General features: G+C 37.2%; 1 protein-coding gene across 9 annotated transcripts in view; it reads right to left on the minus strand.

Moving 5' to 3' along the window:
• The window catches only part of MCTP1 (multiple C2 and transmembrane domain containing 1), a 287020-nt gene that overhangs the window by 164429 nt on the left and 105397 nt on the right, over positions 1-17194 (minus strand). For all 9 annotated transcript variants that reach the window (XM_035310880.1, XM_035310874.1, XM_035310876.1 and 6 more), the window contains one exon: positions 7632-7746. In XM_035310880.1, the coding sequence (XP_035166771.1) occupies positions 7632-7746 (115 nt within the window). The remainder of the gene's footprint in view (positions 1-7631; positions 7747-17194) is intronic.

The raw sequence follows: 17194 nt of genomic DNA on the forward strand, positions 1-17194 counted from the left end.
AGAATACTAAACATACAGCCCAAAGATCACATCTGCACAAGTACTTAGTTAACTGTTTATTTATTTTTTAACTGTAAAACACAACTGCTCAAATGGCCTTTTCTAGAAAAAGTGAGCAATCTATCAAGAGCATTCCCCCAAAGACATTAAGGAAAATTTTACTGCTTTCTTTCTATTGCATTTTTATAGGATCCTAATATATTGAATATATACACATATATACATATATTATATTATACACAAGACTGTTAGAGGAGAAGAAATTCTGGCCCACTCAAATTCATAGAGATTCTAGTATTAACTCCAACAGAGAGAGATTTTATTGTAAAAATCAGAAATAAATTCTGTAATTCTAAAAATCTAGAGTGTACCTAGAATTATTAACAAGCCTGCTGTACTTCTTCTTATATGCTTGTGGTTCTCAAGTTTACAATAAACTTACTTAGCCCACAGTCTACCTTAATACATCTTCATCTTTGCAGCATATGAGTTTGCCCAGTGTATTGCAAACTGACATTTTCAAATCAGGGTGCCTAAAAGCAACACATCAAAATATGTTTGAAAAAAAATAACTATAAAGTTATTTTTGTCTTTCATAAATATCTGTTTAGTATCCACAAAGTCGTATCAACAAATATTTTTGTGTAATCTGCATAACTCTCATAAATAAAACTCCATTTGGGGATTTTTATTTTTAAATTTTCACTGCATTAAATACGCTGCTACTCTCAGATGTAAATTCTGGCTCAAAGCACTCTGAGGCTCCAAAAATTCAGTATTTTATTTGGATGCCTAATTAGTAGGGTTGTGAGGAAACTGGTAAAGCGTAAGAGCCTACAGACAGTGGTAGTTGAAAAATACCCCTATTTGCCCGTTTCTGCTTAGCGTGACACACAGGCAGCTTTGGCAAGACCTTTCCACAGGGAAATTCACAGCAACGGTTGCTGTCTCCAGAGGAACCGAGACTAAGTTTGCTCTGGAATTGTAGAATTTTTCATTGTAAGATCCCAAGGAGTGATTGCTAAGGCATGTTCTCAAATTATTTAATAATCTCACATTTACTTGAGACATGAACTGGACTTGGACAGTCCATCTTCCCACGGTAAAAGACTCCCCTTTAAAGGCACAGCATTTAGCAGTCCTTTTATAAGGCTGCCGTGCAGTGACCTCAAATTTTTCTTTCTTCTTGTGATGGAGGAATGAGGGAAAAAATAAAAACACGGGCCACAGTACATTAAGAGAAACACAGATCAGATGCTTACCAAAATACAAGGGAGAAAAAGAGACCAGTAGGGTGAAAATGATGACTTATTTCCAACTCCCCCAACAAAAAGGAGCACCTGTTTCTTCTGAAGTTTTCAAAGTGACAGTAGGATAGCATCACCCTCCAAGTGAGGATATCCTATAGTGCATAAGAATCCCTGGCTATGGCAGAAACACAAAGCCATATTAGAAGAAAAACACTGCATGGAGACTTAAGGAGTTTGCTTGATGGTGGTGAACCAGTGCAGTGAGGGAGCAGCCAGTGAAAGCAGGCACCATGTCGAGGTGAGATCAGAAGGAACCAAGGCAACACATCTAAGCCCATTCTTCTGTGGACTTTGTACTTCTGCTCAGAAGGACAAAGCTGCTTGCAACACATGAGATGAGTGCTTACCTCTGCCCTTCTGAGTATGCTGCCCTCCCTTCTTTCTCAGATTTGCACTTCACTCTTTCCTCCTTGCTCTTCTGCATCACAGAATGTCAATTATTCCTCAGTCACCATCAGGTATGAGCCACTGCCACCAGGATCCTGCCTGAGATCTACCCCTCAGTAAGGTCAACACACCACTACTGGCCTCCTGAGAGCAAGCAGCAGCTCCTTGGTGGTGCCACACTGTGTGTCCACCACACTGCTACAGAAAAACAACCGTAGTAGCAAGGCTACGGCAGAGCCGGAATGTGTTTTCCCAGTCTGCATTTTACAGTGGGCAATGCTGATCTGTATCTGTTGACAGTTAGAAATAAAACCACAGCTGTAATTCTCTTTAACCAAGCTAACATCTCTCTACAGAAAAGAGACACAAAACTGCAGCAGGCTCTTCCTTAATTTTAGGCATCTTTACTGAAATACTAATAAAAACCTCTGTGTACCTAAAGACCATGTATCTTTAAATAAAACATCCTGTAAATGTTTTTATGCAGCATGAATGTGATCTCTTGTTTCAGCATCATGCACTCGGTATATCTGTTGTAAAGAAATTAAGCTTTCAAAAATTAGCTGTTCCGGACATTCATATCTCCTGGAGAGCCTAAAAAATTCATAAAGTATAATTGTGACTCAGATAAAACAATACAGTCCCTTTGAAACACCTTAAAATAAGCTAACACTCTTGCATATTCTCATTTAAACTAAATATAAGCTTTGATTTCCATTCAAAACCAAATTATATCTGATCTCCTTTGTGTTAAATGGCTCTAAAATTCCAGACACAACAAAAATGTTAAAATAGAGATACAATTAAAAAGATGCTTTGAAAAATGTTTCCATTTACAAGCACAAAAATACTGTTCTGAAAGACCTTCTAAAAACCATTTGGCTTCTGGCTCCCTGTTATATTCTGAGTAACTTTTCTCTTTGGCTATGGCCCTGTGACTATTTCCCACATCATGAAGATGCAGCAAGCACTACAGTATTGATTTATGCCATTAACCCACTCATCACACCTTTCCATGGGCACGTTCCCATCATTCTCAGCCCTGTAAGAGACTTAGTTATATTTCACCATAAGCAAAATTCATTCCCTAATCCCAATCTACCTGAATTGTGAATTTTAATATCCTACAATAGGGATGCACAATTCAAACATAAATTAAATTCTCTGTAGGTAAGCTGTAAAAAGTCCTTTCAGTAACGTTAAGTGCATTGTATTACACATAGGTGTGCTTTCAATGTTTTGTGGTGGCACAGAATCAGCTGTAACTTAAGGCTGATTGCTGCTATTTTACCTACTATCCTGTTGGTATTTACTTCTCTTCCACATCCTGACGATGTATATGGTTATGGAGATATTCACCAGACAAAATACAAGCTCTATGTGCATATTCTTGCATTATTGCAGTTATTTGGACTTTTCCTTGTTTTGACTGTCATCTCTCCCAGTTATGCTCAATTTAAACAGCTAGTTTCTGGCTGAGGTAAACATTTCATATTGAAAATGTTAAAGTTATCAAACTGAAAGGCGGCCTTTGCACTGCATTAGGGCACAAACTGCACACCATTTCTGTTTTATTTCTTAAAATTTCAGGTACAGGTTTCAGTGCCAGAGCCAGTTGAGAAACTCCATTCCTGTTACAAAGTCTTAAGCAGCGCTGTTGAGTAGTCTTCTGCAGAGACACAGAGGGATGGTGATATTATCCAACTAGAGGCCAAGGCCTTAGGGCATTGCAAGCATCTCTTTTCAAGAACTCTTCCTGGATGATTTCACACACAAAATAAGCTACTGCCAGATCATTGTGAAAAAGCCAAATGAAGATTAACTTACACTCAAAACTTTCCCTTGCTATTTTGCAAGAATAGATAAGTTTTCATGTGTACTGGTAAAATTTATAAATTTTAGAACCAGAAGTGATCAAATTCATCATGTAGCTAGTCTGTTTATTGACACAACACAAACCATAAGACTTAGTGGGATTAATCTGTGCTATTTATTTCCCAAGTTTGTGCACTATAAGAAGTAAAGGGAGTGGCTTCCTGACTGCAGTGAAGCAAGAAAAGACTGTGAGAAAAAAAGTATCTACAACATTTAAAAGAATACTTTGATATCGTTCCTTGGACTGAAGAGAATGGTAGAATACCAATGACTAAAATGTAATTCACTTTTTAACCAATTGTGTTACAACATCTCAGTTTACTTCACAGTGTAAGTCTCTCCTAAAACAAAAATGAATCAACCACAAGGATTCTGTTGTTGTTGTTTTTTGTTTGTCCCATTGTTTTTTATTATTATTTTTTTGCTTAAAATATTGCATAAAAAACATAAAGGCATGTTACTGATACTAAGTAATTGCATAAAACCTATATGAAAGTGAGAGACCAGCAGAAATATCAAAGATTTTTTAAAAACTATAAATTTTAATTCTTGCAAAAAAAAAAAAAAAGTCTTAAAATATACATATTACACAAATACTTTGTATGAAAAAGGGAAATGAGAAATCAAAACTAAAAAAAAGATAAAAAAAAAAGCGCAATATAAAGATGTAGGGTGTAAGGTTATCTTGTTAATACTACCAAATTACCAACGATTTTCAACAGCCCTCACAGGAAAAAGGATTGGAAACTAAATTTTGAAATCTAACTAAGTATATGGTTTACTTCAGGAAGCGTTTAAATAAAGCAAATTCTAAAAACTACACTATAGGTCACTATAGAATTTTGCCAGAAGAAAAATGTAAACCATCTCGTCTCAGAGCTGAGATGTCACCATGGTACCACAGCTTAGTGATACTTGGAAGGAAAGCTTGATCAGATTGAAGACAGGTTTTCCTATAAAGACGAGGAGTTAAAAAGAATAGTTACATTTCATGCTCTCATACTGCACACACTGGTACAGAAACATTGCTTGTGATAATGAAGACCTATTTTCAACCCTCTGAGAAGAAAACAGCAAGATGTTGGTCCTCTGACGAAGAAAGAATGTTCTGTTCTTCCTTTGTTGTGACTACCAACCGTGCTATTTATCAACTAATAGCCATGAGCAATGCTGGCATTGCTAGCCACATAAATACAGCTGCAATCTATTCCCTTTCCTCTGAGAATGTTATGCTGTCTTTTTATAAATTTGGGTAAGACAAAGTGTGCAGAACATTCATGCAAGGAGAATTCAACTTTGAATTCCAAGACTGCAATATGTTCAGCAGCAGGTTTCTAAAAAGATATGTGAAACTGCAGTTCGAGAATTAAGGAACAAAAATATAAGTTTAAAACCAGTAGTTCAAGTATGCTTTTGGAGTGGGATTCACTGCACTCAAAAAATAAAAATAAATAAATAAATAAATAAATAAAAAATAAATTGTCAGGTTTTAAGCAGAGGGCTTTTCCAGGGCATCTGGAAAAAGTTTTTGAGGGAAGACTTACTGGGCTGCTGCAGAGTTATAGCCTACGACTTCTCTGTGATAGTCCTGTGATAAATCTCCCAACCTCTATTTCTTAGGGTATTTCAATACCCTAAGTGAACTTTCCTTGCTGAATCTCCTCTTGCACCCAGACAAACTTCTAGTAAGAATTCAGTTTTACGTGACCATTCTTAGTGAAATAACATTGGTGCTACCACAGGAATCCTTAAAAAAATAAATAAAAGATATCAAGTATTACACTCTAGAGAGGATTTAGAGAGAAATGACGTTCCAATTTAATACCTTTCTATGCACTTTGCACCCAGCAGCGATCTAGATCCTCCAAGTGCTTGGTTAACACCCGCGCAGTTCCCTTCATTCCAGTTCTGCAGTTGCTCACAATATCCTCAGTCTGAATAACAACACCAGAATGAGAAAACAAATAGGAACGCAGAACATGGCAGCAAGGACATTCAGTTGTGAATGGACAGGTTTTACCTTGGGATTGTAGAATCACAGAATGGTTTGGGTTGGAAGGGACCTTAAAGCCCTCCTAGTGCCACCCCCTGCCATGGGCAGGGACACCTCCCAGCAGCCCAGGCTGCCCCCAGCCCCATCCAGCCTGGCCTTGGGCACTGCCAGGGATGGGGCAGCCACAGCTCCTCTGAGACCTTGCTCTTGGCCTTGTTGAACTCCATGAGGTTTGCACAGGCCCACCTCTCAGGCCTGTACGGGTCCATCTGGATGGTACCCCTTTCTTCTTGCATGTTGACCACACCACGTAACTTGGTGTCATCAGCAAACCTGCTGAGGACAGGCTTGATCCCACCATCCACATCACTGAAAAAAATGATAAAAAATGCCGGTGCCAATACCAACCCCTGGGGAGCACCACTCACCACTGATCTCCACCAGGACATTGAGCTGTTGACCACAACTCTTTGAATGCGACCATCCAGCCAATTCCTTACCCACTGAGTGGTCCACCCTTCAAATACATGTCTCTCCAGTTCAGAGACAAGGATGACGTGCAGGACACTGTCAAATGCCTTGCACAAGTCCAGGTGGATGATGTCTGTTGCTCTTCCCCTATTCACCAGTGCTGTAACCATTTCTGTGGAAGGCCACCAGAATTGTCAGGCAAGGCCTTACAAAGGAGCCTTGAACAAGGTACTGTTTTTATATTTTCCTCTAAATTTCTGAAAATAAAGACTCTTGGAAGCCCAAGCCTGGCTGAGATCTGAAACCTAAGCAAGTTGTGGGGAGCTACAGGTGTGCTCCCTCCCGACCTGAAGGATTTTATACATTTCACAAGATGGCAATGAAAGCTCTTCTTCCTGACACACTTACAGTGCCTTGCTAAAGCCACTCAGTTCAGAACCTGGGATTTCACCTCAGAAGACAGATGTCCCATCCGTTGTTTACTTTAGATTTCTCTATTATGGGAAAAGCTACTACAGTTTTTTCCTTGCAAACAAACCAACACATTTATAATCACATTTCTGCTCATTTAGAAATAATAACAATGGCAGATATGACTGAATTACAACAAATCATTCAGAAACCGAGCAAGTTATATGGATGTCTCTCCAGCTCATCAGACAAAAACATTTGAGTATCTTTATTTTTAATGAATGTCTGGCAAAGCTTGATAGGCTATCAATACATCTAGAGGAAGAATATAAATAAAAAATGTATTCTTGCAATAGTAAGAATATTAAGATTTCAGTTGCGGTGATATAAATATCAGAGAAATACCAGAGAGTATTTGAGACCTGAAATCAGCCAAGTAACTTCACCAATTTGACACAGAAAGACTCTGTATAATACTATTTTTTAGTTGAAGTCCCACTATTGCTTTTTCTCTCTCACAAGAATGTTTTGACAAAAGTTCAATATGCTAGTCAGAATTATCAGGCTCAAATAGCTGTCTGGAAATGAATTACTGGCTGACCTAACTTAAAATAAGAGTTAAAGTTGCACGCACAGAGTCGTTGAGACAGCCAGCTGTGTTCCTGTGGGTCAAAATATCCTTCAGAAATTGTGTTTGTGGTACATGTCTCAGTGCAAACTGTAAAATGCCAACATGCGATCAGCAGATTGGCCAACAGGTAACACCTGTACACATCAAACAGAGAGCTGTTGTCTTTAAACATAGATCCATTATTTATGTTAAGCAGTCAAGGAACAAAGTAAGTAACTAGTTAATTATTCAGCAATAACCTACATAGTTAAATTAAATCTTTCCGAGTTTGAAACTTCCTCAAAATGGAGGCCAAAATGGAGGCAAATTAGCTAATAGTACAATTAAATCAATATTAGCTAGATCTTATTTCTCTTCCTGTGTTTAGTGAGACGTAGCTCCTTTTACTGTGTGCTTTTGAGTCACAGAATTTCTACATAGTTTTAAACAGAGTTTAACTAACACAAAATTCAAACTCTATTTGTTAATTGAAACTTTAATAATCTCATTTAAATTTAACCAACAGACAGAAAACTTCCCAACATTAAGGCTGTGTTTACCAGCATGTACTTACCTCCACGATCCCTTGCTGCTAAATTCTGTCCTCTTCTTAAAGTAATGTCCAACTGGTACATTCCGGGATCCTCAGAGGGAAAATCTGCATTACTAGCTCCAACTGAACTTGTTTTCTGGAGGAGAAACAAATAAAAATACAATAGCTACTGTTACGAAGAGTTTCAGTAAGGTGTATTTTTCTATGGTATTATCATCCTAATGAATTAAAAAATGAATGTATCCCATTCCTTCACCTTAGAACTAACAGTCCAACACCAAAGAGCTCATGCCTGTCTTCAGCACAACAGTCCCTTAGCATCCCTTTCTTGTTCTTTTTCCTTTTTTAAATAACTTTTTGACTTTTCAACGGTTAAATTTGTAAATTAAAAAGTTTCACAAATGATTTTTTGATACTTGTATTGTATACTTAATACTCAGGTATACTTAATACCTGAGCAGTTGGTCCTGAGCAGCTGGAGGACTCCCATTGCTCTTCACCTCCCTTAACATGCTTCTGCAATGCACAGTATCTAATGTGGCCAGAAATAAGGAAAAAAGTTCTTACTGGCCTGATTCTCAGGCTCAGCCTGGGCACCGATATTCATCAGGGTGCTGTGTAAGATAAAACATGACTTCCAAAGAAAGTGATGAACATTGAGATTTTCCTTCCCCATTCTTGACTTTCTTCAAGAGGCTGCAGACACAAGAAGAGCCACGATGTCTGCCAACATACACAGTCTTCCTTATGGTGCCCCTCTCTCACCATCCTTCTTAGGGGCATCGCAAGCTTTGTATTAAAATTAATGCTATAAATATTTCCATGTTCTTCTTCTCCCTTTCTCACCTTTCCTTCCTTTTTTCTTGCAATGGAACTTTGCTTTCTTTTTTAACTTAATCAGTTATTCATTCAGAGAGCTGCTCAAGAAGACCAGAAATGCTTAGGTAAACAATGTAACAGGCCTTCAGGCCATAAACAGTTAAACAATTGATATAAAACCAACAGCTATTAACTAAGTATTAGGAAGTCAAAGCAGTATTTCTGCATCAGACAAGCAGCATTTGAATTTTGTAAGTAAAAATGGAGGTTGACTTAATGTATCCAACTGTCAGTGAATCATTTTTGACCAACATTTTAAATTTCAAAATTTAACAATTACAACAGCATCTAGTAAAACACCAAAAACTACTTTTGTGCATTCTGCAGTAATGAACTTAAAGTTAGAAATACGTGGACAAGAAACATGAGAAAATACATCAGATCCTATGATTGCCATAAACACATCAAATACATAAAATCCTACAATTGCCATAACCATTTGTTTCAAAAACAAATTTTCTTACATTCCACATTGTACCTAATCATGTCAAGAACAAGCATGGCTACATGTTCTCTGTAGCCATAAAAATTTAATCACAACTGGAGGTTGTTATGAGACACAAGGCTGTTTATTAATGGATGATGACATCAAGCCTGACGAGGTAAGGTCATGCCTTTATTTTTAGTGTCTAAAATGTAGAGAAGAACCTGAAAATACTTTTGTTTTATTAAATCTTTAAGAAAAATATTGAGATTCCAGACAAAGAGCATAAAGGCAATTAACCATTGTTTTGCATAAGTAAAAACTTCTGTGGGAAGGCAATGCCTCAACTAATTCATTTGAATTATTCTTTAGTAGTGATTTGTCATCATCTTATTTTAGAATATTCTCTTTAGCTAATTTATGACTTAATTGCCAGACTATACAATTTCCCATAACATCTGAATTAGATTGCTTTAAAGGAAAGTTTTGATTTTGCACAAACTTCAAAGTCTTGTAGACAGTGAATTTTGATAGAGGGCAAAGACAGTGATGGTCTTGTAAACACTCCATGTGAAAAAGGTCAGGACAAAGGTCTCGATGACCATACGGTTCATCAGTTGGATTCTTTTGCTAAACAGGTATCATACTAAACTCCCCTGGGCAGTTCTCTCACTGAACAAAGTGAGTAACACCATGAGCTGCTTTCACTTTCAGTGAGACATCCATGGTAAGACATTCAACAGTCAACCCTTAAAAAGAAAGAATCTGCAGCTGCAACTCACTGCTGACTCATGACATGTCAAGAGATGTCCTAACGTGCCCAGAAAATGCATTGTTTAGCTGAGCTGAACAGAACATGGAGTACACACTGGCCACACTTTTGATGACCCCTGCAAGTGGCACTCCTCCTTTAAAGACCTGCTTTCCTAAGAACCATCTCCATATTACACAAAATGATCTGAGATCTAAAAGAAGACTATTTCAAGAGCATGATGTCAGGAAAGAGAGAGCCCAACACCAGTTAGCTGGTTTATCAGGTGTAAGTTAACTGAATCCTTTTCCATTAGATGGCTACACCATGCAAGGCCATGATCATAGAGTCGTATCATCACACGTGGACAATGATGCTCCATTAGACCAGCTATCAACAAACAGCAGAACTGATGACTTCCAAGTGGAAAACACTTGGTATTGTATTTTAACACCAAAAATCAAAGACAGAGTTAATAATACGCAGTGTATGTAGCACATTCATGAAGCTAGCTGTTGGCATAGAAATATGAAATGATGCTTGATCCCAGTTAGAGCAGCTCCATAGTTTAGATGTTTACTGCCAATCTGCCACTCCGGAGACATAAGAGACAGAGGGGAGTGGAGGAAGAACTTGCCCTTGTGTCCCTGCCATGTTATGTGTCACTACTAGTGTGAAGAATCTGTGCATCTCCACATAAAAAAATTAGTCTTCTGATGCCATGAGAGGTTTCTGCCACCTAAGCTCATGCAAAAACAGTCTGTTATCAAGAAAGAAATTAAAGGTTTGTTTGTTTGTTTGTTTTTTACTATGGTAGCAACTCCCACTTTATTTCTCGGAGCAATAAAGAAAAATACTGAGTTTTCTCCAAAACAACTCTAGAATAGCTGGAAACTCTGGCTTTAGTTGTGTCATAAAACTGTTCACTGCTAAGCCCTTTGAGACTGACCCAAGTGAAAAGTTAGGCAAGTAGTTGCACCTCTGTCTTCCATACTATGACAGACACTTCACAGTGTTTGCCAGATATAGCCGTTTAACAACTAGATGAACAAACTATTTTTTTTTTTACAGCCAAACAATGTAAAAGGGCTGTAAGATAGTTCACTGCTAGGTGCATACTGGGTACATAGCTGCAGCATTTATAAAGGGAAAAGATGTCTAATTTTATGGCAAGTTGGATTCTTCCACGGTGTGAAGCATTCCTGATGCAGTTCCACCCCAGCATGTGAGAAAAATGATGATGCTTTGAAACTAATAGGATGGCTGAAATTGCCACCATTCACACACCGTATCATTTTTCACAGTTGATTAAAAACACTATAAAACAGAAAAACACAGTGAAACTGGTAACAGTCCCTGTGGCATTACCAAATTCCTGACCAAATCTCTTGAAGTCAGACTACCATAAATACCTACACTCTTCTTCAAAGCTATTCACTTAAGCAAACTGAATAAAATAATGGCATTGCTCCTGTCCTACAATTTAAATCTATCAATTAGCATGACTTTACTTCATACATTCAGGGGATATGAAAGATTTAAGGAACTCTCTGCTGCAGAAACTCAGTAGCACTTCAAAGGAACAGGTCTTAAAATCTGATTTTCTTTGTTCAGCACCAAAACTGAATATATTAATCAATATATTTCAAAAAAATTACAGCTGTAATACACTCCCCCTTCCAAAAATAATAAAAAATCTTTATTCATACGGCCCAAATATAAGATTTTCCTATAGAAAAAGGTATATTTTAGGAAGGCATATGAATATTACTTCAATCTAGCCTATATCTGTGTCATTTAAACAACAGGTTACAACTCTGTTCATTCAATGTTTCATTTCAATATTCTGCCAGAATACGGTGATAAAATAAGCAAAAAACACTTTTTTTTTTTTTTTTTTTTTTTTTTTCCCCAACATAAAACAAACGCATCAGCATCAAAATGTAAACACAGACATCCAAGCAAGACCTGGAAAGGAAGTGTCTTCAAATAAGTACAATTTTCCAGAGCCATGGCTTGACATAAGCAAACATTTCCTGCAGTAGCTGAAGGAAAAGGGCAGTGTAACTGGACTTGTATTCAGGAGATGGGATGGTGAATCAAATGGCATTCCTTTCATAGTCCATACAATAAATGAAATTAAATCGAAGTGTTCTGAGTGGTGGATGCAAGAGACATCAACACTGCAGGTTTGATAGCATGGCATGAAACAACGCCACAGCTTCTGAAAATTTTGAAGCAAAGTCTTGAACATTGTATAAGCAGTTTTCCACCCCATTTATTGCCTGGCTCAACGTCACTTTTTCAGATCATTTTCTTTTGCCAAAGCTTCTGGCTCAACTACACAGAGTGCTTTAGAAACATCTGCTTATAAGGTAAGGAAAGAGATTTGAAAATTTGGATGATCTAAGTGTCTGTCAACTCCTTATGCAATTAGTGGGAACTAGCTGTGCTTCAAATTTATAATAAAGTCAAGTGATAAGCAATTTTTAATAACCCTGAAAGTATTTACCTGTCTATTTTAGAGTTACTGTGATCATCGCGCTCTTAGCAACACTTTTATTCCAGTGTTTTGGCTGATGGCAAGCCAGGAAGAACTGATGAACTTGGGAGAGAAAAGGAGTTGTGCAGCCCATTTCATCACATTCAATCTACTTCCCATGCTCCCTAACTAATGAGGCAGGTGTAAAAGGTAAACCATTTTCAATATCAAAATAAAAGAACATTCTGGTACTTTAAATTGGAAACGTGCAGAAATTATTGTAGCATTCTATATCTGCAAATAACATGGTTTTTGATTGACCACAAACATGCTTCAGATGGGACTGGTTACTTTGTTAGCTTGCCATACAACAGATGGCTTGATGTGAGTACTTACTACAGATGTAAAAAAACTCAGCTGTGCTCTTAGAGATTTAGGATTGGATAAAATGTACTGATGACCTGTGAAAGATTTTGCATATGAGCTCTTTATCACATAATGGCAACAGCAGATACGTCCTAGTCTGAAATGTCTTGATTATGAAGAACTAAAAATTCAAGATTGTTTCTGCAGAATGAAGAAACTGTTTAACTTAGCATTAATCTCATACACACACACACACTTTTACATATGTCAGTATACTCTGCATGTGACTCTCTGGTTTACATTGTCAGGAAGTACACTGTGGTTAAGTAAGCGATAGAAGCGCACAAAATGTTTGGCCTCCTCTTTCCTGAGCTTTTTGACTACATGTGAAAGAGCTATTGAATCTGTTGATTAAAAATAACCCGTAAGAATTAAAAAGCAGTACTCTCATTTATATCTACAGAATAATTGCAGTATTTTTTTGTGACATCTGTACCATTGTTGCTATTTGATACTGGAAATGAGCATTTGCTTTCAGTTGCTTTCAAATAAAATAAAACTGATTACTTTCAACAGCTTGCAAGATTTCCTTCTGAAATTGTAACAAATAGATGAACAAATAATAGTAAAAGATGTAAGCATATTAACATTTTGAAAGTTTTGGTATTCAGAAGTACATTTCAAATCACTCATTTCAGAAGAAGCAGTAGCCCTGTCTGGCAGCAGAGGAAACCAAACACAGACATAGACAAAGCAATCAGAAGCGATTTGATCAAGTTGTTCCTTCTTCCATCTGCTTTCATATTCTGTTTGCTCAGTTTGCTACCATTTATTCATTGAAATCTATGATAAAATTTTACTTCTGCAGGATCACTTATAGACACAAAGACAGTAAAACAAGCAGAAAATAAAAGCAAACAGTCCCTCCTCCACCAAGACCATACATTATACTTGAATAAAGCAACCACATCTTCCTTCCTCTTTTCATCACATTTTCCTGCTCCATGTGCTGTGCTTCCCCTCCCTCCAAGGCTTTTATGCTCCCTCCTTATACCAAAAATCAAAAGCTCACATCTAGACTCTGTGAAAGGAAACTGCTTTAATTGTGCCAAATCCTTTTGTGGTTATCAGTGTTTCCAACAGGCACAACAGTTTACCTTCATACAACAAACTACAAGCTTGGAGCTTTAGACCAAAAACTTTTCTACAATTTTCCAGCTCTTACTCCATTTTGACCCTTCAAAGAATATTGCCTCAACCTCTTTGTAAAGAGTTGTTGAAGAGGTTTTTTGGAAAGTCCAAATAAATTTTACCACTATTTTCCTTTTTCTAGTACTGCTTTGATAAATTTATGCATATTTGTATAAATAAATATATGCATAAATAATGTTAAAGCTTTTTAAAACTTTTTAATATACTGCTTATTCAAAACTGTGTTATAGAAAACATATGGTTAGAAGCACTATATTAGATATTTCAACTGTTGACTTGTTACAAGTTTGATCAAGTTCGTAAGTACTGATACATCAATTCAGTGACCTTAACATTACTTATTTTTTCCCAGCACTCCTGTTTTTAGCAAGACTTCTTTTTGCTAAAAATTTGGCTGGTTTAAGACTTAGGTTTTCCTCTCCAAGAAAAGTGATTTGTTCCAGCTTAGCAGTTTGCTGTGGAACCATTTTTGTTAGCACCTTATCCATTGTTTTTCATTAATGCCAAGAAATAGCATGTCTAGAGTAGGTTCTTCCCCAACAGCTTTCCTGGTCTTTCCCTTCACCAGCAACCTCAAAGGACGAAAGCTTCCCTTACCACTGCGCGTGACTTTTCAGGAGAAGCCGACTGCTAAAGATGAAGGCAGTGACGGGCTGTGTATAATTCCATTTCAGATAATATTACAGAGGAAATCAGGAATAAGTTAAATATGTATGCCTCATAAATCAATACACTTTTGACTTGACATCTAACTATCAGATTATAACAAAGGCTAGGGTACTCCTATTGCTTTCTCTTTAAAATACCATTTGTGTCACAGAAAATGCTTAAGGAAACATTCTACTTTGTGATTTAGAAATGTGGGTATCTTGTGTAGAAAATAGGTGGCAGTTTTGTTTTATTCTATATTAAACATTTTTTGCTGTTCAGCAGCAAATGACAGAAAGCATTCAACCAAAGTAGCCCTAAGCCTGCAAAACGTGTATGCCAAAGCGCACATGCCTGAATGCAACCAAAGCATCCCTTCACAGCACTGAGCCCATGTGTTAATTTATACGAAAACTGACAATGAAAATTACCATTTCAGAAAACCAATGCAACAACAACAAAAAAAAAAAACGTTTACCCATTGCAACATCCATTACAATTGGAAGCTCGATGGGTATTGGAGGAAAATATTTTCTAATTACCTAAATTGTCTCTCCTTTAGAGCCTATAAAATTCACGTGCTTATTTATGTAAGCCTGAAAGTCTATTTAACTAAAAAAGAAGCTTTCCTGACTGCATGTAGTTACCTGGAGTTTTATATAATAAAACACACACACAAACACACACACACACACAGACACACACAAAAGTTATTTAGTTATTTCCTGACATCCAGAAATAACTTGGTTTTCAGTAGAAAAGCTAGAAACCAGGAAGAACTGATCCATTCCCAATATAAAACTTCCCCAGTTAAACCAGTACTATCAGAACATACTTTACCTGAAATATATTTTAACACACCTTACATGAAATATATTTTCTTGCTGCAAGCAAACAAGTAACTGTACTGAAGTGAGCCACGTAATACCAAGGTAGTGGCATAAGAAAAATTATTCACCAGAGTCTGCAGTTGGATGGACATTTGTTATCAGCTGTTGTTATCAGCAACACTAATTGAGATCACTTAGGCTTGACCTAAATTAAATGTTTCCAAAAACTGGAAATTCAAGTCCACACTGAATAATACAGATTTTTCATTCCTGAAGGTTTCGGAATCTCTGAAGAAGATTCTTTACCTCTCCTTGTTCCTTTAAATGCATTTTCTTTCATAATTTGTAATAATTTTTATATGTACTTCCTACTTTCAACAGGTAAACCCATCAGCCCAGAAAACGTTAAACCAATATCCAGAACAAGCAGCATAACAAAGAGTGGCAAAGATGAGATGGAAATAAAAAATATACTGAGAAGGAAATCAAGTGCTGAAACACGCAACTTTTAGACCTCATTACTGAGGCCTATAACTGTATTAGAGATGGAGATTACTTCTGATATGTTTATGCATATTATTTAAATTTTTACCAAACTCCCCCCACAACCTTACAGCTATGGTTCACACAATCTCCTTAACTCAGCAGAGACTTTACTGCATTATCTCTGATACAAGAATAAGATGGAAAGAAATGATGGCAAATAAGTTTTCTACAAGGAACCAAGAGATATACAAATATCCATAGTAGAGAATCATGGAGACTGAGAACCTGAGTCCGAATGAAAGATTTCAGTTGAGGAGTAATTCAAGGTTTCCAGTTTTGAACATGACAAAAATTTGGTCTTCCATACAGAAAGTATCTGTAATACTACTAGGCCTAACTAGGCCCTTATTTATTTATTTATTTTACATCATTGTGTTTTTTTTCCTACCTATGGCAAAGCTGGGAGCTGTTCCATGCTACTTTAAGATACTCTCCACTTGTCTTGGTTCGACTAAATACTGTGTAAGTATAGGGGAAAAAAAAAAAAAAAAAAAAAAAAAAGTAAAATGTGTTCCTAAAATAGAAATGGCAATGGCCAAGTATGTCATAGCTATGTTGTGTTGTGTTGTTTTTTTTGTTGTTGTTGTTGTTACTGATGAGCAACAATGCAGAACTCTGCTGGGAATGATGACTGATACTGCAACGTGGCATTTCTGGTCCATGATAGCAGATTGCAGTACTTTCACTAAGGTGGTTTTTTTTTTTTCAAAATTTTAGGCATGGATTTACTGCTCGGACCTTCCAACAGGATGGAGGCCCCAGTGATGGCATTTAGCAGCCCAGAGAAGTAGCTGGAGAAGACAGAAACAGCACAGACCAAGTCAGATACCGCGGTGGCAAGATGAAAAGTTGTAACGAGCTCAGAGGTACTACTACAGCTCTACTGCTCATTAACCCCAAACCTAATCAGTACTCACAGTTCCCAGAAGAGAAACCAGCTGTGGGGTGGGATACAGTTTACAAGGAAGAGTAGCAGTGGTGCTTTTTGGTTGGAGAACAGGACGAGGCCCTGTCCTCTAACAGCAAATCCCACCATTGCCCGGTCAATACCTAAGGCAAAAAAATCAAGACTATCTTTTAGATCGAGAGATCATCGGGTCCAACCCAAATTGCTGTTCACATGCTGTTCACATTTTAGCTCCACCGTTGGCTGACGTAAAAGGAAAAAAGCAAGAAAGTAATCTGTGCAGAAGTCCTCAGAAAGTTCATGAAGTCCCATCAGATTGGGACTGGACAGTGCCAATCCTCTCAAGAATCCACCTGAATCTTGAACTTATTTATCAAATATCAGACGGGGAGAAATACCTTTGCAAACAGAAGAAAAGACAAACCCCACCAAAGTCTCACAGATCTCCTAAGTAAAAATAATTCCTCTATGAGCAGTAGTATCCACCATAGCGCACAAGTCATCTGCAGCGTGCATATTTGCTTAGGAGCTGGTATCAC

Source organism: Oxyura jamaicensis, chromosome Z (genome assembly GCF_011077185.1).
Source record: "Oxyura jamaicensis isolate SHBP4307 breed ruddy duck chromosome Z, BPBGC_Ojam_1.0, whole genome shotgun sequence".
Classification (NCBI taxonomy): domain Eukaryota; kingdom Metazoa; phylum Chordata; class Aves; order Anseriformes; family Anatidae; genus Oxyura; species Oxyura jamaicensis.